Below are 20,902 nucleotides of genomic sequence, written 5' to 3' on the forward strand. Positions count from 1 at the left end.
TGTTGTTGTTGTTGTTGTTAGTCTAACATTATACTCTGCGTAATTGAGGGAGGAGTCATGGCAGGTGTGATGTTTTCGTGCACTTGCGCTTGATTTCAGGTTGATTGTGATGTACTAAGAAAAAGTATGTGGGATTCTGCCTACGCACGGTTTGATAAATCCAGATTTTTTTGTGCGTACGGAACTTTTCAGGTCTGAGGGTAAGGAACATTTTAGTAGGAAGTCCACGCAAGTCTTAGTACATGAGGCCCCTGGACCTTCTGGAAAAGCTGGATCACCCTTGAAGAGATGGGTAACCTGGATGCCCTGGAACACCTGGACCAATTGGGCTAACTGGACCACCTGGACGTGATGGAACATGTGTATTTGTGTATTTTCAGAATTTTACAGATTTCAAAGAATAAAATTCTTTAAAATCCTTTTACGTTAACTTTTTGCTCAGGTCTTCTTCCTCCTGTCCATACAGGTTTCCCTCCAGGTACTCAGATTTCTTCCCACCTTCCAAAAAATACACCTGGCAGGTAAATTAGCTGGGCTAAATTACTCCTAAACCAATTACCCCTAATTAAGTAGGTGTTTGGGTGGTACACTGCTATGGGGGTATTGATGCTTGGAGCCCAATGATTCCAGGTGATCTCCAGACCCATCCCTACCTTCAGCAGGTTGTAGAAGAAGCAAGTAAACAAGATTAAATAATATCAATAATGGTGTCTACTGTAACTGTAGATTAATTACAGAGCAGTACGGGTACAACAGATTACAGTGCTGGTGATTCTGTATCTACTGTAACTGTAGATTAATTACAGAGCAGTACGGGTACAACAGATTACGGTGCTGGTGATTCTGTATCTACTGTAACTGTAGATTAATTACAGAGCAGTACGGGTACAACAGATTACGGTGCTGGTGATTCTCTATCTACTGTAACTGTAGATTAATTACAGAGCAGTACGGGTACAACAGATTACTGTGCTGGTGATTCTGTATCTACTGTAACTGTAGATTAATTACAGAGCAGTACGGGTACAACAGATTACGGTGCTGGTGATTCTGTATCTACTGTAACTGTAGATTAATTACAGAGCAGTACGGGTACAACAGATTACGGTGCTGGTGATTCTGTATCTACTGTAACTGTAGATTAATTACAGAGCAGTACGGGTACAACAGATTACGGTGCTGGTGATTCTGTATCTACTGTAACTGTAGATTAATTACAGAGCAGTACGGGTACAACAGATTACGGTGCTGGTGATTCTGTATCTACTGTAACTGTAGATTAATTACAGAGCAGTACGGGTACAACAGATTACGGTGCTGGTGATTCTGTATCTACTGTAACTGTAGATTAATTACAGAGCAGTACGGGTACAACAGATTACGGTGCTGGTGATTCTGTATCTACTGTAACTGTAGATTAATTACAGAGCAGTACGGGTACAACAGATTACGGTGCTGGTGATTCTGTATCTACTGTAACTGTAGATTAATTACAGAGCAGTACGGGTACAACAGATTACGGTGCTGGTGATTCTGTATCTACTGTAACTGTAGATTAATTACAGAGCAGTACGGGTACAACAGATTACGGTGCTGGTGATTCTGTATCTACTGTAACTGTAGATTAATTACAGAGCAGTACGGGTACAACAGATTACGGTGCTGGTGATTCTGTGTCTACTGTAATTGTAGATTAATTACAGAGCAGTATGGGTACAACAGATTACGGTGCTGGTGATTCTGTATCTACTGTAACTAGATTAATTACAGAGCAGTACGGGTACAACAGATTACAGTGCTGGTGATTCTGTATCTACTGTAACTGTAGATTAATTACAGAGCAGTACGGGTACAACAGATTACAGTGCTGGTGATTCTGTATCTACTGTAACTGTAGATTAATTACAGAGCAGTACGGGTACAACAGATTACGGTGCTGGTGATTCTGTATCTATAGTAACTGTAGATTAATTACAGAGCAGTACGGGTACAACAGATTAAAGTGCTGGTGATTCTGTATCTACTGTAACTGTAACTGTAACACATTATCTAGAACGATTTGCATGATTGGTAAACAAAAATGAGAGACACCACCTCTGTCTAAATTAGGGAAGTTTCCCATCTGTTTCCATTTAAAACGGCTTTATATTTTTAGAAAAATCGGTTGTTTTGTGAAGCATTCAGTTTAAACAGAAAACACACAGCAGAAATATGTTAAACACTACAAATATCGGCAAAAATACACTCTTCAAACCATTTTTCCTTTAAATTGCGCTGTAATTTCACACAAGACATGCAATACAATTATTTGAATAATGTGAATAGTTAGCTCACTATCATGGTTGCTAAGCAACAGCTCACCAGCTTGCTGGCTCTGGTTGCTCAGACTAGAAGAGAGAGAGAGGGCGGAGCTCTTGAAATAATCCATTGATGGAATAACCTGGTCTCTATATTCAGTATATTTAGATAGTCAGCTGACCTCATTCTTTCAGCACATACTGTTGTTGAAACTAGACCTGACCAACTGCAGAAACTCCAGATCATAGCTCCGCCCCCACAGGCTTGTACGGTAGGCACTAGGCATGATGGGTAATCACTTCCACCTCCTCTTTTCTTACTCTGATCTGGACTCATCAGATCCTCACATGAACTTCTTCCACTGATCCAGAGTCTGATCTTTACTCTCTCTAGTAAACTGAAGCTGTTTTTGCTGGTTTTCCTCACTGATAAGAGCTTTTCTTAAAGCTACAAAGCTGTTTAGTCCCTTTAATTCCTTCAATTCCCTTCACTACATTGTGAGTGTGGTAAAGCTCTTACTTTCACTATTAAACAACATATCCCTGAGTTCCAGTGAAGTTTTTATACTATTTCACTTATAAGTGAGCAGAGCAGGTAGGGGAGGAGTGAATAGAGCAGGTAGGGGGAGGAGTGAACAGAGCAGGTAGGGGAGGAGTGAGCAGGTAGGGGAGGAGTGAGCAAAGTCTGCAGGAAGTAAAAGAAGGAGAGTGTGTACAGACGTCTACTTTTTGAAGAAACGGTTGGACAGTTTTTAGCTAATGTTCTGGAGAATTCCTCTGAAGGAAACTGATCAACACCTGGATCTACAAACACACCTGTAGAACCTGAAGAGAACCTGAGACCAGAGAGCGAGAACCTTCACACACCTGAAAGTGAAAGTCTGAGTGTTGTAACAGGAAGGAGCAGCAGGGAAAGAAAATGGCTTCTAAATCTTTCTTAGTGGAGGATCTCACCTGTCCTGTGTGTTTTGAGATCTTCAGGGTTCCTGTGGTTCTGAACTGTAGCCACAGTGTGTGTAAAGAGTGTCTGCAGAAGTTCTGGGAGTCTAAAGGATCCAGAGAGTGTCCAGTTTGTAGGAGAAGATCTTCAGTGGATAATCCTCTAGAAAGCCTGGCTCTGAAGAACCTGTGTGAGAACTTCTTACAGGAGAGAAGTGGGAGAACTTCAGCCGGTTCTGAGACACTCTGCAGTCTGCACGGAGAGAACCTCCGGATCTTCTGTCTGGATCATCAGCAGCCCGTGTGCTGGGTGTGTCAAACCTCGAGGAACCACACCGACCACAGATTCCGCCCCATTGATGAAGCTGCAACCGACTGCAAGGTAAAATCAGTGTGAACAGCTGTACAGCAGGAGTTTTTGCTTTGTTTCTCTGTCAAATTCCAAAATTTTAAAAATAATTAGAATTCAGAAAATATAGATCCAGAAACACGTTTTATAACTAATAGTGTGGCTTAAACATATAGATTTTGTTAAACATAAAGGAACAATATGAAGAAAAATAGAAAATATATTAAAAAATTATTAAAAGGTGGAAAATGTTTTTAGCATTTAATAAGAAAGCATTATTTCTTTTTGTAGGGATGCACAATGAACGATATTTCAAACCGATATTTATATGCTGACGTATTTACCTAAATGCTGAAAAGGGACCAAACAGCACTGACTGTGCTATTTTAAAATGTACTGATTGAAGCTAATTTTTATTAATTTTTATTAGTTTCAATCGATTTTATTGAAATCTTTATTTATTTTAACTGTTAATTTAATAAAGAAGGGTTAAAACACTCAGCTAAATAAAAATTAAATGAATTTATATATAGATTTTTTTTATTTGATTAATTGTATACAGCTGGCTGAAAGCTAAAATGTAAGGTATATAAGTGTTATATTTGCTTTAAATGTAAAATTATATATTAGGGCAGAGCAATATATCCCTTAAATAGTATCACCATATTTCAGGGTATTTTTGTGATAACAATATTCTTGGCATTACGAAAAATATTGTATTTTCTTTTCAAGAAGAATCAATTTCAGTAAAAACAAAAACGTTCTAAAAATGTTTGTCTATTTTCTAAACATTAACATAAACATTACAGTAATGTGAAAACATAAACGTACTATAAAATATATGTGTAGCATATGCAGTGCATGCATGTAAACTACAAAGAAAAATTGTAAATAAATACACTAAATAAAAATAAAATAAACTGCTTTTAGAAATATCATGATAAGGAGTTATTTTTTATCATGCACATTTTTTTGGTGATATTATTGCATATTGCACACCTCTACTAAACATGTAAGTTTAAAGTTTACCTCAGTTCAGTTATTCTGTACACATTTATATCCCACATTTAAGCACAATTTAGAAACTAAATGAGAGAAATGTAAAATATTTATGGCTAAAAACAGTTTAAAATGGACAATATAGGACAAATATTTACTGTCTTAACCCTGAGAGTCTGTGTGAAACTGTGATTTTATTACAGGTTTGAGTGTTTTTAGCACGAAGTGAAGCGATATAAACTGAATTACTGTTTTTATAAAATGTCTATCAGAATAAAATAGGATAAAATACAGCAAATTTACCTCATTGTATTTATTTAGATGAAATTTCCACAATAAACTGATCTTGCTCCACACAGTGTGGTGTGTTAGCGGTTAGCGCTGTGGCTAGGCTACCTGAGGGGAAGGTTTAGCTGTAATAATGGGGTGTAGACTCTCCATGAAGATAAATATGATGATTAATATTAAAGTTGGGTAGAAATGCAGAGATTTTTCTCTCTTTCTGAAGAGATTTTTACTCTAAAGGAGAAGCTGCAGAAGTGCAGGGCTAGCCTGGGGCTGTGTTTTTAGCCTTTAGCTCAGGAAGCTAGCTGAGTAGCATTAGCTTAACCCAGCAGTTTAGCTACCGTAGCGCCGTGTTTCTCTCCTGAATTAAACTCAGATAAACAGTGTAAAACTTTAGTATTAAAGTCATAAATCTGTGAATAGTGTTTATAGTAACCGTTCCTCCACCAGTCAGTGTAGCTGATTTCATGTTTTCTCTGTCAAAAACTAATAAAAATAATAAATAAATAAAACCACCCGAAGCTGTTTTTAAATAGTAAGAGTTTAAATGGGAAAAGTGTGAGGGAGCCGGCAGTGACAAACTCCAGGTTTAAGTTTATTTTTACTCTTTAATCAGATAAATTACATTATATACAGTGTTCAGCCTCTCTTATCACTCTTATTATCAGTTTACACAGTTTACTATCTCTTCACTAACTGACTGTTTTCCAGCTCTAATATACGAGCTGTACTAGGATAGTACTGTCAGCTAAGCTAACGTAGCATTAGCATTTGCTTTTGCCAAAGACTGACTGCATTTCTCTGTATAAATTACAAGTTAAATTCATTACCTGTGACTTGAGTGGCACCTCTGAGGTAAATCTATGATTAGAATTGTTTCTGAGGTAAATTTATGATTAGAATTGCATTGCTGAGGTAGCTAACGTTAACAATTTAAATATATGACTAGAAAAGCACGTGAAGTTAATTTATGATTAAAATGGCAAAACTGTGATAATTTAGGTAAATTTAAAATTATAATTGTTTATGAGGGTAAATTTACGATTATAATGTCATTGCTGAGGTAGCTAACATTAGCTGTTAAAATGTATTACTAGGATTACACAGCTGAAGTAAATGTCTGATTAATATGTCAAAACTGAGCTAATGTATGGCTAAAATTGCACTATTTGGGTAAATTTATGATTAAAATTGCATTGCTAAGGTATCTAGCATTTGCTGTTGGAATGTATAACAAGAATAGCACAGCTGAAATACATGTAAGATTAAAATGGCAACACTGAGCTAAATTAATCACAAACATTTCACCACCCAGGTAATTATTTTGTTAGAATTGTTTCAGAGGGTAAATTTATGGTTAGAATTGTTTTAGAGGGTACATTAATGATTAGAATAGCATTGCTGGGGTAGCTAATATTAGCTGTTTAACTGTATGACTAGGACTACACAGCAAGTAAATGTCTGATTAATATGTCACAACTAAATGTGTGACTAAAATTGCACTATTTAGGTAAATTTATGATTAAAATTGCATTGCTAAGGTATCTAGCATTTGTTGTCTGAATGTATAACAAGAATAGCACAGCTGAAATAAATGTTAGATCTATATATGTGACTATAACAGCATGGCTGAAATAAATTCATGATTAGAATAGCACTGCTGAGGTAAATATATTGTGATTTGTTGGTGTGTCTGCTGGAATATTAAAAATGTTAAATATTCAATCCAGTGTGTGGATGTGTTTCAGGAGGAGCTCAGAACTGCTCTGAATCCCCTAAAGGAGAAACTGGAGATCTTTAAAAAGTGTAAACTGAACTGGGATCAGACTGCAGATCATATAAAGGTAAGAATGAGAAGATCTTCTGAGATCATGATTCTGAAATTAGTTCCCCAAATCAGAAGTAGGACAGTATAAACACATTAAATATACAGTGTTTCTGACATTTACTTTCACTTTTATTTGATTACAGACGGCATGAACCCAATATATTTCATGTTTTGTTTGGTGAACTTTACTTCATTATACATTCGTTCCTGCATTTCAGACCTTCAACACGTTCCAAATAAAGATGGAACAGTGAAGCATTTACCACTTTATAATGTTTCCATTTCCACTTAAAAGATACCAAGAGATAAAGAGTTTCAGGTGTTATTTTCTCCCATAATTCCTACAAACATGAGATTGGGGACAGTTCAGTCCAGTACCTGTACCCTCTTCTTCCACAGACATGTCTTAGTAATGTGTGCAGCATGTGGTTTAGCATTGTCTTGTTGAAGAATACTGCATGATCTTGAGGGCAGCACTGTTTAGAACAGCACTGCTGAGGTAAATGAATGATTAGAATAGCACTGCTGAGGTAAAATAGCTGGTATTTGATTGGCTGATGGGCTCCTTCCTTCCAGACTCAGGCCCGACGCACAGAGAAGCAGATTAAGGAGGACTTTGAGAAGCTTCACCAGTTTCTACGAGATGAAGAGGCAGCCCGGATCACTGCGCTGAGGGAGGAAGAGGAGCAGAAGAGTCAGATGATGAAGGAGAAGATTGAGAAGATGAGCAGAGAGATATCAGCACTATCAGACACTATCAGAGGCGTAGAAGAGGAGATGGGAGCTGAAGACGTTCCATTCCTACAGGTGAGGAACATCAGTCAGACTGAAGTGAATCATCAGACTGATTTCTGATGGTTTACACACTTCTGATCTGATCTGTGAATAATCTCTGATCTTCACTGTGTGGAAGTGATGTGTAGTTTATTAATTATGATGTAATTCATTAATATTCCCCTGATTGTTTTACAGAACTATAAGACCACAGTGGAAAGGTGAGTCTCTCTCTCTCTCTCTCTCTCTCTGTGGTTCTGAACCCAAAGCTACAGCAGTACTGAACGGGTTCTAATGTTCTTCCAGAGCCCAGTGCACACTGCAGGATCCAGAGAGCCAATCAGGAGCTCTGCTCAACGTGGCGAAACATCTGTCCAACCTGAAGTTCAGCGTCTGGAAGAAGATGCAGGAGATCCTTCAGTTTAGTGAGTCTCACTTTCTCTTCTCACATGCTCTCACACGCCACATGTCATGGGACAGGAAGTAGTGTCGTGTCCCGTGACTTTTGCCGTGTCTTTGTCTCGTAAACCTCATATTTTTGTAAATATTTTATTAGATCTTTTCATGGGAAACACTGAAGATACGACTCTTTGATACAGTGTAAAGTAGTCAGTGTACAGCTTGTAGAAAATGTACAAATTGTAGATATTTTGTTTGATCATCATTATTTTCTAGCTCTGCTTTAAATCTCTTGGGTATGGAGTTCACTAGAGCTTCACAGGTTCACACTGGATTCCTTTACCCCTCCTCCATGATGACATCACAGATCTGGTGGATGTTACAGACCTTGTTCTCCTCCACCTTCTGCTTGAGGATGCTCCACAGGTGATCAGTTGTGTTTAGGTCTGGAGACATGCTCGGTCAGTTCATCACCTTTATCTTCAGCTTCCTCTGCAGGACAGTTGGAGTCGTCTTGGAGGCGTGTTGGTGTTTGGGGTCGTTATCGTGTTGGAAAACTGTCATGATTCCCAGTTTCTGATTGGAGGGGATCATGATCTGCTTCAGAAAGTCACAGTACATGTTGGAGTTCAGCTCCCCAGTGCAGGAATCCCTCATACAGCCCCAGAACATGATGCTACCACCACCATGCTTAACTGTAGACAAGGGACAGTTTTCCTGGTACTCCTCACCAGGACGCCGCCACACATACTGAACACCATCTGAACCAAACAGGTTTATCTTGATCTCCTCAGACCACAGGACATGGTTCCAGTAATTAGAGGTTGGCGGATCGATCCAAATATTGATACTATCGATACCAATGCTGGTATTGGTATTGAGCAATACTCGTGTAAAAATATTGATACTCAAGCTTTGTTTATATATATTTTTTACACAAAAATAAACAGAATTGGACTGAAAGGAGGGAAATTCCTTATTTTTTATTGTTTTTTTCCTAAGAACAATTCTATTTGAAAAAAGAAACCAAGAAAGAAAGAACTAGAAAAGATGTCTAGTGAGGGAAGGATTTTTTTTGTATTATGGTTTCTCCTTTTCTACCTCAAAAATATATATTTTCCTAATATTAAGGCAAACTTTGTTATTGTTTCTGTTTCTCTGATTTATCTATTTATATGTTTATGTTTGAGTAAAATAAACATTGTTATTTTATTCTATAAACTACAGACAACATTTCTCCCAAATTACAAATAAAAATATTGTAATCTAGAGCATTTATTTACAGAAAATGAGAAATGACTGTAATAATAAAAAAGATGCAGAGCTTTCAGACCTCAAATAATGCAAAGAAAACAAGTTCATTGTGGTAGTAAAGCGACAAAATGTGAAAAAGTTCAAGGGGTATTAATACATTTGCAAGCCATTGTATATAGGTGTGTGTTAATCAGGGTATTGTGTGTGTGTGTGTGTGTGTGTGTGTGTGTGTGTGTGTGTGTGTGTGTGTGTGTGTGTTGCAGCTCCTGTAACTCTGGATCTGAACTCTGCTCATCCTAATCTCATCGTATCTGAAGATCTGATCAGTGTGAGATACAGTGATGATAAACTGCAGCTTCCTGATAATCCAGAGAGATTTGATAATTGGTTCTGTGTTGTTGGATCTGAGAGCTTTAACTCAGGAATTCACTGCTGGGATGTTGAAGTTGGAGATGGTGATCTCTGGTATGTGGGAGTGATGTTAGAATCTGCTGAGAGGAAGGGAGGTATATACTCCAGGAGAGGAGTGTGGTACCTGGAGTGTTATGATGGTGATTATGAAGTCTGTTCTTCACCACAGAAGCCCACTGATCTCTCAGTATCAGTGAAAGTGAGGAGGGTGAGAGTTGAGCTGGACTGGAACAGAGGAAAACTCTCATTCTCTGATCCTCTCACTAACACACACTTACACACCATCACACACACTTTCACTGAGAGACTCGTTCCATTCTTCAATACCTATAGCGGCTCTCTAACTATCAGTCCAGTTCAGATCAGTGTATCTGTGAATCAGTGAATCAGTTCAGATCAGTGTATCTGTGAATCAGTGAATCAGTTCAGATCAGTGTATCTGTGAATCAGTGAATCAGTTCAGATCAGTGTATCTGTGAATCAGTGAATCAGTTCAGATCAGTGTATCTGTGAATCAGTGAATCAGTTCAGATCAGTGTATCTGTGAATCAGTGAATCAGTTCAGATCAGTGTATCAGTGAATCAGTTCAGATCAGTGTATCTGTGAATCAGTGAATCAGTTCAGATCAGTGTATCAGTGAATCAGTGAATCAGTTTGGTTTGAGTCTGAGGGCTCTATCTGATTAAGGCGTGTTGTGATGCTCATCGCTATCTTACACCCCACCAACAGTCTATTATCACTCCTTCCTCCTGCATAGTTTAAATGCTTGTGGAGTTTATATTAGGATAAAATTAATAAAACATAAATTCCTGTGATATTGCTAGAAATTGCACGGATATGATTAACAGATAGACCTTTAAGATAAATTACTTCACAGCGTCAACCAGCAGCTCAGTTTCCTCTGCTGAGAAGAGTTTGTTGGACACGTCCAGGTAGCTGCACCGTTACAATAGCAATCCACCAAAGTCAGAGCTCACCTGATCTACTCTTAAAGAGAATGATGAGCAAGAGACACTCTGATTGGTTTATTTCACGTTACGCCCAAAATTAACCACACCCATGATTAATTAAGAGAATTAGTACATGACTTTTGCTTTGCGTTTTGAGATGCACAAGGTGTACTTTTCCCATCGTTACGATAGCAAAGACACACTGTCCTAAATCAAGCTGCATGATGCACTGCTCACCTATAAATCACTAAAATAGTGATCTGAATGTTGTAAATTCTTTTTTTCTCCTCAGTTTGAAAGTACAGTTGCTCCACCCCCTCATTACTCATCAGTGGTAACGCCCCCAACACTCGTTTATGATCTCTGTAATCAAATAAAACACAAAGGAATTAGAAGAAATTCTACTTTTTAGTTTCTATTCTCCTCACTTTCAAAATCTTTTCTGATTTAGGGGTGTATTTAGGGGTGTTGCTGGGTTATATTGTGTATAACTATAACTGTGAAGTCAAACCCAAGTTTTCAAGAAAGAATAATTAAAAAGGAAAATAATTATAATAATCTAATTAATTAATACAAAGAAATGAATAAATAAAATGAAATCAAGAATTAAAAAGAAGAGGAAATGCATTAAATGTCCATCAGAAAGAGTAAAGCATCACTAAAGAAGAAGGAAAAAAAAAACCTCAAAGAAGATAAACTACTGGAGTTAATTAATGAAAAAAATTCTCAAGAAAACAACCAAGCGGAACTAATCTGGAAAACCCGAACCGGAACTTCTAGAAGGCGCGCGCGCGGGAGAAGACGACGCGCAGAGCGAGAGAGGAGTAAGAGAGAGAGAGAGAGAGAGAGCTGCTAACTTGAATCACGAGGAGAAGCTACTGTTTGGAACCCAGCGAAGTTGGTATTCTCAGAGACTGTGCAGGACTGACAACGTCTACTAGACCCGGAGAGGCAGCCGGTAAGAGTAGCCAGAACATTAAAAACACCTCGGAATTGCTACTTGAGTGAAAATAGTGGCTTCTGCTTAAGCCATATGGACTTTGCTAACTCCGTGACAAAGATGATATAGGCTGTTGTGTTTAGCTAATTGTTTAGCCTGCTAGTTGTTTATTTAAGCTAGATATGTTACTAAATTCTGCTTATGTTAGAACTATTTGTCGATGTGTTAATTATGCTTTTAGTGGTGAAACATACTAGCTTTTATTTCTTGAGATAATTAATTTTTCTTTCTTCTGTGTATTTTCTGTTTTAAAGGTTTTTCACCTTACACCTTAGACCTATACTCTGCCCAACTATATTTGGCTCTGTTCAGCTGTATTCGATTCAGTACGCCACTCTATTCAACTATTCAACTGAAATCAACTCTATTCATCTTGTTGTGGCTATCGGAGCTCGTCCAAGCTAGCCCAGCTATTTTGACTATCCGGTCACGGTTCAAACCAGATCACCGAATTAATGAGCTAAAATACAAAACTACAAAATCATATGGAAAACTGTGAATGAAAACAAAAGCAAATTAAATAAGGACTGTGTTGAAATAAAAAGAGAAAAGAAGAGATTTGGCTGGTCATTGAGTGAAATCCAGTGTAAACTCCGAGTAGATGGGTCATTCCCTTTCAAGTGGGGAAGCTGCACATGACAAACGACTTGACAATAACACATTATTGATTATTAAATTAATTGATTATTGTTTCTTCATTATTGATTTTTTTATAAGCAGCTTGATTTTGGTTCTGGACACATCTATAAATGAATGTGTGTTTTAATCTGTATAATGCTATAATCATTAATAAATGTGCAGTAAAATTGGTTTTATGTTGTTGAAAACGTTTGAAAGTAAGTAAAGATGAATCTTCTCCATTCAGTGTAATATAATAAATATATAAAAGAGCAGTTGTGGTGTGTTTTACTGCAGAACTCTACAGAACAGACTGTGTTACTCTATAAAATAATCCATTACATGAAGAAAGAATTTAGTAAATATGCTCTAGATATTCATATTCTAAAGCTAGAACCTGAGTATCTATTAAATCATTGATTATTAATGGTTATAAACATGCTATAGACTGGATTTGGGGGCGTATGGTATAGATGTGGTTTAAGATAAAATAAGATAATCCTTTATTAATCCCACAGCAGGGAAATTTACAGAGTTACAGCAGCACAGAGAACAGAACAGAAGAGATTTCAGGAAATATAAATATACATATACATACTAAGAAACCATCAAATATATTGATGGGTCTCTGAGACATTGTATCGTCCTCCTCCAAGGGGTTGGGCTTGATGGACTTTGCCAGTCAGCCGCTGCCTCCCTCTGGTGGCAGGAGGTGGAACTTGTCTGAGGACAGGCTTTAAACTGCACTGAAAAAAACTGTTTAAATACTTTTTATTTCTATTTTACAAGTAGAACTTATTTCTATTATTAAGTAAATGTGCACAGTGAACTCTCCCTGTGAGTTAAATCAGATAATTTAACTGATTTAAACCAAGAAAAGTTAATCCTGGTAGACAAGACTGCACACCTATGGTGAGGGAGGATTGGGGGACGGGCCTATTATGCAAATTAATACAAATAAATGATGCCAGGAGCCAATAGGATAGTTGTACTTCTTTATCTTAATTTTTACTGTCTCAGCTGCTAAATTTAGGTAATATTTAATCACAATATGTGGTGAACTCTACCCAAATAAAGTGATTAGAAACTTCCACACAGCAGAATCAGCAGGTGAATCAACAGCAGGAGAATTGAATCCTGCTCCTCAACACCTCGTGTAAATTAACTTTAATTTAAAACCTGTATAGATTATTAAATTATAATTATAATTAATTACTCCAGATGCACTTCTGAATTAACTACTTAGAATTACTATTTCAAATAAATAATTCACTGCAGTTGAAATGTGCTGTGTAAGATTATGTAGCAGGATGAGTATTTTGTTTTGTAGTCTGGAAGTATTTGGGATAAATAAAGCTCTGGGTCATTAAAACATTACTGTTTATTTGGAAATTGACAGTATTTCTCTACTTTAACTGACGTGTTTTTTTAAACATCTAGCGAGTCCTTTTTTCCTCTCTTGTCAGCCTGCTGTGGGCGGTGTAATTCCTGTGTCTAATTACCATCTATTTGCTTTGAGTGCTTTTAGTTCATTGGCTGGGTAATCTTACCTGGGGCTATATTTAGGCCAGGTGGCAGTTACCTGTGGCACACCCTCTGTTGTTCCCACCCCCTTCCTTGGCGTGCTGCTTGGCGAGGTCTGCTGCTTGGCGTGGCCGGGTGAATGCTCTCCTTTGTTCTGGGAATTCTCACAGGCGTGCGGTAGGCTGAAGTTTTGCTTCTCGGAGTTTTCTCTGATTAATCCTGGTGCTAAAAGTTTCTCCTGCTCCATTTCAGAGCTGAGACTCGTGAGGTGAGATTGTTCCGGTGGTTTATGCCGCGCTCAAAGGGTCCAGTCAGTGGTGGGTTATAACTCCCTATAACTCTGATTCTGATTCTATAAAATCCTCAGTGGGTTAAATCCGGTTTGTATCTGTAGTGTGAAGATACTAGAAGCGTGGGGACTTTCCCGCTGTCTGACGTGGAGAATTATACAACAGTTAGTTCCGACCTCACAATCTGATTGGTTTAGAAGTGTTCTAGCCGTGATGATATTCGTGATAACATCACAGCCTTCTTACACTAAACTTGTATCACTCCGCTGACGCATTGCAGAGTAACTGCGTATTTATACACACAGTACAGTTTTGAATCCTCGCCTCCACCGGCACCAACAGCAGCGTTAGCTTAGCACAGGCTACACTTAGCCGCGGCACACTTGCCCACAGCCCGCAGCGCTGACTTGTGGAAAAAAGGGAAGGATAATCGCTCGGCTAATGCCATCTGACAGCCAGAACGATAACTTAACCAGCCAGGCTAGGCTAAGCTAAGCTACGCTGACTGAGAATTTCCGAAGCGCGGATAGCTTGACTCCGGTCACCTACCTACAGTCCAGCCACACCGGCAAGCTAACCAACACCACCCAGCAAAACAAGCAGAAATGCTCAAAAAATGTTCAGCTTTCACCTGAAGTCGACTCCACGGAGCAGGAGAGGAGAGTATCAGCGTTATTTCACGCTCCTAACATTATCATCTTCACTTATTCCCAATTTTGTTTTCAAGCTAACTTCCGTGGTGTTAGTCTGTATGAACCATACACTGTATGTAGTTAAGTTTCAGTTCTGTTACAGTTGTGGTGGAACTACTTTTTGGAGGAAGGCTCAGTCCATATTAAAGCATATTCATTCTAAATTTCTGAAAGTTCTTTGATTTATTTTCTTTATTCATTTTGTAAAAAAAGAAACTGTTGTATAAAAGCAATAGAACACTCGAGGTCGTGTGTTATCACCAATAACATCACGGCTGTGATGATCTACTCGCCTTCGGCTCGTGCTTGCGACCGGATCACAGCCGTGATGTGATTCGTGATAACACTCTCCCTCTCCTGTTCTATTGCTTAAGTGAAGCCTTGGTGGGTATGAGTGATCTCCCATACACTTTTAATTTTATTTAAATCGTAGTTCTAACGTTATGGGGTGGTCATAATGTTTTGCAGGAAGCCGGGCTGGTGGAGTACGGGGAGTGTCCAATTCAGCTCCTCCCGTGTGTGTGATCACCTGTTCCCCTCCTCGCTGATGCTCCTCCCCCTGCAATAGTGCTACTGTTTTTTTTTCTCTATTGTTTTTTTCTCTTTCCTTATTGTTGTTTGTTTTGTTTTTCTACTTATTTGTTACGCTTCGTGTTAATTATTTGTATACCTACTCAGTCCTGGTTTGTGAGCTGCCTCTGGTGAGCGGCAGCGGATTATTTTAGCATTTGTGATTCTAGCGACACTTGGCAGGAGTCCAAAACGATTTCCTGTCAAAATAAAAGTCCTCCTAAAATTTAATAAAATCAGTTTTGAGGCTGTAAATGAAATAATATGAACTAGTTTAATATTATTTACAGTTTAAAACTAATTAAAAGCTTTTCAAAACTTCTAAACACGTTTAAATGACGTAGATAATAAAATAAAAAGTAAGAAATTGTACTAAAACTAGTGTTGCTGGGTAATACAGTTTTGCACTGGGACTTTATTATTATATTCTGATTCAGGACAAATAGCTCTTTAATAAAAGTAACATTATAAAGAAAAACATATTTCTTTAAGCCACTGACAGCATGTTTTATACTAGGTGAATAGAAAAATCAGCTTATTAATCTTTTTTTTCGCTAATAGCTGAAACATATTTCTTTGAAATTATAAAACATATAAGCCTTGCCTGAAATAAAAAAAATGATCAGAATTTAATATTTAGCGGATTTATTGTGTACAGTTGTCAATTTGCGGTGCCTTTCTGATTTAACTGTGCTATAGGAATCCAAGGCTAACATCTTAGCTGTAAAACAGCCCACTTGGCTCCCCCCCCCCCCCCCCCCCCCTCTTCCCCATTTTTAGTATTTTTTAAAATTGAAATAGGGGTGGAGTTTGCAGAATTCCATGGCATGGTCACTCTGATTGGTCCAAAAATAAAGAGTTTTTTTGGAGCTACTAACATTTATTTTAGCTTCCGATCATTTTCCAGAGGTTTTTCATCTGTTTGCGTTGGAAAAACTTGCAGAGTAAAGGTGGATTATGAGTTATTGTATTTGTTATACACGTATAATTACATATTTATATCATATTGTTTTAAATACTTATATAACCTATATATTACAATCAGTTAAATCATAACATTTTATTTAGTTAAATATCCCATTGGTGTTCGTTTTGGAAGTAAGCAGTTATTTCTCCTTTTTCTGTTAAAAGCTGTGACAGTACTAAAGAAAATAACTCATTTCTCCCTAAAGAGACATGGTGGCTAATATTGTCCAATCTTAACTGCTAAGTTTGGCTATAAGCTAGTTAGCATTGAGCTGCTAGCGGTGTTCTGAGTTCAAAAACTAAGACTGGAGTGAAATAAACCCCGATCCACATATCATATAAATCTAACCAGCACAGCGCCTTCCATCTGTTATTAAACATTAGCCATTAAAGGCTAACAGCTTGCCTCTCTAGTTAGTTAGCATTGTCAGTTAGCTTTTAGCATTGGCTAAAATTAGCTGATAGCCATTACATATTTTGGGCTTCATAATAAGATTAATTTAAATGGGACTATCCAAATAAAATATATAAAAAAACGTTTAACTCCCGTAGTTCCCAGATATGGCCGATGTCTTTTACGGAACAGGATGGAGACACAAAGTACAGCAGTGGCCCAAATCACAAGTGACCAATAGGTGCCACAAAACATGGTTCCCTGATGTACCAGATACAAACAAGGTAAATAAAAAAAAAAAGATTACAATTGATATGAATGCCATGTTTTTAAGACTTTATAAACACATTCATAATACATTATAATGTGTTTACAATTAATTATACATATGGCTATAACCATTTGTAAATAAAAATGCATAGCAATTTATAGCATTCTTCTAATGTTTTAAATATTGTGATCATAATGCATTATAAGCTGTGTTTATATTTAACATGTTTCTTTAAAATAATAACACATACAAGCCCTGCCTAAAATTTGAAAAATCTTTCCAAGTTGTCTGAATTTAATAATTAGCGGATTTATTACGTACAGTTCCGCATGTGCGGTGCCTCTGCTGATTCAACTGTGCTACAGGATACTTCATTATGCCTAACAAAGATATATTATAAATGTATTATATGCTAATACACAAGTTAGTATAATATTCAATAAATCAATAATTTAATCGGATAAAAGTACTTTAGCATAACAGCAATTTATTATAATAAACATAGCTATAGTGTTTTTGTTTTATTTTTATTTTTTTGTGTGTCATGAATGCATTATAATATATTATATTCTTTATATTATGTTCTTTGTGACTTATAGAGTCCAGAGTCTTACAGACATGACTTTCATAGAAAGTGTTACACAAGCATATTAAACACAATTTATTACTGTTTAAAACAACATAAGAATCATTCTTTGAAAATTACATAAATGTTTCAATTCTTTGAAATATGTCCCTTCTCTTAGCTTGTTCTGGTCATAGGGGATTCACATTTAAGGAGTTTCGTAGAGGCAGTTGTGGCAGTTCCAGAAGACCACATTTCTTTAGGATATAGTTGCACCCCTGGTGCCACAGCTGAAGAACTAAGGCAAGAGATACTGGGGGGAAAACATCCCTCTGTCCCCAGACCTTGTAGTTCTCCTCGCTCCAAGCAACAACCTCACTGCTAACATGACTACCACAGAAGCTGGGAAAGATTTCACCCATCTAATGGCAGCAGTACTACACCGTTGGGAAAATGTGAGTAAAAGATGATTCCCCCCAAAAATAGTGTACAAAACAACACATTTATTTATCTTTATTCATTCTACACATAATAGGTAATAGTGCTGGACTTCCCACCACGTCTAAATGAAGATATTCAGTATCAAGGACACCTAAGAAATGAATATCATCGTGCTGCTGCTGCAAGAATGGGGTTAAAGTATCTCTCAGTAGTGCATCACTTCCCTCTAAAACATTCAAAGCTCTGGTGTAAAGATGGCGTCCACCTGAGTGACGACTTTGGAACACCCATTCTGGCTGATCTTCTGTGGGCGTCAGCATATTTGGAGTTGAACACTACAAGAGAATTTATGTCCCGAAGTCTTTCCTACAGACCTCCAGTGTTCAATCCAGTCATTGCAGAGCGTGTGAGACAGACCTTTCCTCCAAAAGAAGGGAACGATTCACAAAAAAGGCATTGAGGTATATTTTCAGCATATGTATTTTCTTTATATTCTCTTTTATTTTTCTTTATACTCTTTCAATGTACTGTAGACTCCGCCTATGACTGTGACTCTATGGCTATGTATGGCTATGTAGGTTTAAGTGTTTCCAGATGTGTACCACAGACCTATAAAAGGGGCTACAAAAAAGTGGACGAGAGAGAGAAGAGGAACATCGGATCGGGCAACATCTCTCTTCAAGGCTGGCCTAGGAAGCATTGTAGATAGAGGCTGTATTCGGAATGGCATACTACATACTACTCGCGTACTAAATCTGCCTAAAGCTAGTATGCAGTATGCAGTATGAGCACAAACTGAGGATCTGTAGTGCACTACAGGTACCCGGATGGTGTACTACTCCGCTCCGATTCCGCAGTGTGCATGGGGAGCTATCTTCCTGGTGTACTGCATCCCAACATGCATTGCGACTGGCTTCTCCAGCTCGCTTCAGAAAAAAACAAGATGGTGGCGAGTGCGAGAGATTTTTAAATTATGGAAATATATATATTTTTAAATTAAGGGAATTATTTTGGAAAGTATTGGCTCACCGCTGTCGAGACCCTCCGCTGCCGCGGCCGAGCGCTCTCCGCCGCTCTCCGCTGTGTGCTGCCTTGATGTAGTAAATAATTCCCTCAGTTTTAATCAATTATTCTGTTATTTTAATAAATAATTCCCTCTGTTTTAATAAATTATTCTGTTTAATAAATAATTCCCTTCGTTTTAATACATCGTTCTTATTTATTTAATAAATAATTCCAATAAATTGTTCTGTTGATTTAATAAATAATTCCCTCAGTTTTAATAAATTATTTTGTTACTTTAATAAATTATTCCAATAAATCGTTCTGTTGATTTAATAAATAATTCCCTCAGTTTTAATACTTTTTTTTTAAATAAGGGAATGATTTGAATACAAATTAATAAAATGTTTCACTTGTGTTGAGATTGTATAAATATGAATGAGAGTTTGTTTAAATGTTTTCTTCTTGTTGGTATTTACGTAGATGAAAATAGTAATCTACTAAAATAAATAGGAAAACATTTTTAAATATAACTGGAACTTACTTGGGGTGTGGGGGCTGCTGCTAAATGTTTATTAGAATTGGGTTAACTGCACTTACATTAAACTCTAAAATAAAAGCAGCCATTGCTGTTCTGGACAGTATGCAGATCTCATTAGTTTTAATAATGAAAAGGTAGGACATTTTTAATGTTCTTTCTGTTTAGAACTCACTCTGAGGAATTCAGAGCACTACAGAGCACTGACTGGTGTGTCACGGGGCGTATCAAAAGTAATGCAGTACTGAATACTACATACTGGGCAGTGTGTAGTGTTCAGTACATACTAGTGCAGTATGCAGTATAGTAGTATAGTAGTATGCCATTCCGAATACAGCCCCAGTCTTAGTCTTTGTAATAAATAATTGTATTACACTTAAGGCAGTGTCTGCGGTGTCTTCTTCCTCATCTTCAAGCATCTTCACAGCCAAAGACAGCCAAGACTGTCTGTGTGCAACAGGGGCTTCGCAGTGCACATGCACCTCCAAGTCCCAGAAATGCACTCTCAAGCCCCAAAGCTTCAGTGGCCAATGAAACTGGGTGTGTTCAGTCATAGAAGAGATCAGTATGAACATGTGGGTAAACTGAATGCTGATATCACTTTAGCCAAGTAGCTAACTACTTATTAAATGTAAATGTATCAACGTTTCAGGTAGATTGTTTTAGCTTCTGTGAGTAGCTAGCTAGCATTAACCATATTTTATTGCTAAATTGTGACATGTCAGTTATAACAGTAGCAAGAAGCTAACTGGTTAGGTTGGCTAACTAGCTTACCTAATTGCTAATCAAGCTAACTAGCTATCTACAGCATAACAGTAAGACAAAACATAGACACTAAAGCTTAAAACATTTAATATTCATGGGTTTACCTAACAATCAGTCCACCCACAATGCAACAACTTGGGGCTTGAGAGCGCATTTCTGGGGCTCGGTAGTGCATGTGCACTGTGAAGCCCCTGCTGCACACAGACCCCTCTCAAGACAGCGGTAAACGACAGTCAGAAGCAGATTTGATGTTTGCAGAGATAAAAAAGGCAAGAACAAAATACATTTTCTTTTGTTCATGTATCATTTGTAACGTTTGTAATTCAAACCAACATTGTGTGTATCACACAGGGATTGTTCAGCATCTGCACAGTGATCGACACCACAGTCTTAATTAATCCAGTGGCACTTCCAGCCAGTCTCCAAAGGGCCGTCTGTGTGGAAATCCCACTCCCTCAGCGACAGCGGCAACGATGGAAAGCAAAGCAGAAGTTATATGTCCTGAATCAGAATATAGTAATAAAGTCCCAGCGCAAAACTGTATTACCCAGCAGCACTAGTTTTAGTACAGTCAAACCTCTGAAATCCACTGATTTTTCTATTCGCCTAGTATAAAACATGCTGTCAGCAGCTGAAAGAAATATATTTTTTTCATAATGCTTTTTTAATTTAACATTAAATCACGTTGTTAGACATATCTTTATATGGTTAACAAAATACTTAAAATACTGATAACATTTACAATAAATGTACATCAACTAACCATGCTAACAACAGTTA

At 37.5% G+C, this 20,902-nt stretch overlaps 1 protein-coding gene across 1 annotated transcript; it reads left to right on the forward strand.

The window, feature by feature from the left end:
* The first annotated feature begins 3,012 nt into the window (after nt 1-3,012).
* On the forward strand, nt 3,013-11,805 carry LOC125782238 (E3 ubiquitin-protein ligase TRIM35-like). The gene is made up of 6 exons (XM_049465727.1): nt 3,013-3,618; nt 6,618-6,713; nt 7,274-7,504; nt 7,670-7,692; nt 7,778-7,896; nt 9,388-11,805. The coding sequence occupies exons 1-6, from the start codon at nt 3,217-3,219 to the stop codon at nt 9,918-9,920; spliced, it is 1,404 nt and encodes a 467-aa protein (XP_049321684.1). The 5' UTR covers nt 3,013-3,216; the 3' UTR covers nt 9,921-11,805.
* Nucleotides 11,806-20,902: the final 9,097 nt, after the last annotated feature.

This window comes from Astyanax mexicanus, chromosome 1, assembly GCF_023375975.1.
Source record: "Astyanax mexicanus isolate ESR-SI-001 chromosome 1, AstMex3_surface, whole genome shotgun sequence".
Taxonomy (NCBI): domain Eukaryota; kingdom Metazoa; phylum Chordata; class Actinopteri; order Characiformes; family Acestrorhamphidae; genus Astyanax; species Astyanax mexicanus.

Bases quoted from the DNA above. Each gene is read 5' to 3' on its own strand.
- LOC125782238 (XM_049465727.1), top strand. From the start codon at position 3,217: ATGGCTTCTAAATCTTTCTTAGTGGAGGATCTCACCTGTCCTGTGTGT. The intron at 7,693-7,777 runs GTGAGTCTCTCT...ATGTTCTTCCAG, and splicing joins TATAAGACCACAGTGGAAAG to AGCCCAGTGCACACTGCAGG. The intron at 7,897-9,387 runs GTGAGTCTCACT...TGTGTGTTGCAG, and splicing joins GCAGGAGATCCTTCAGTTTA to CTCCTGTAACTCTGGATCTG.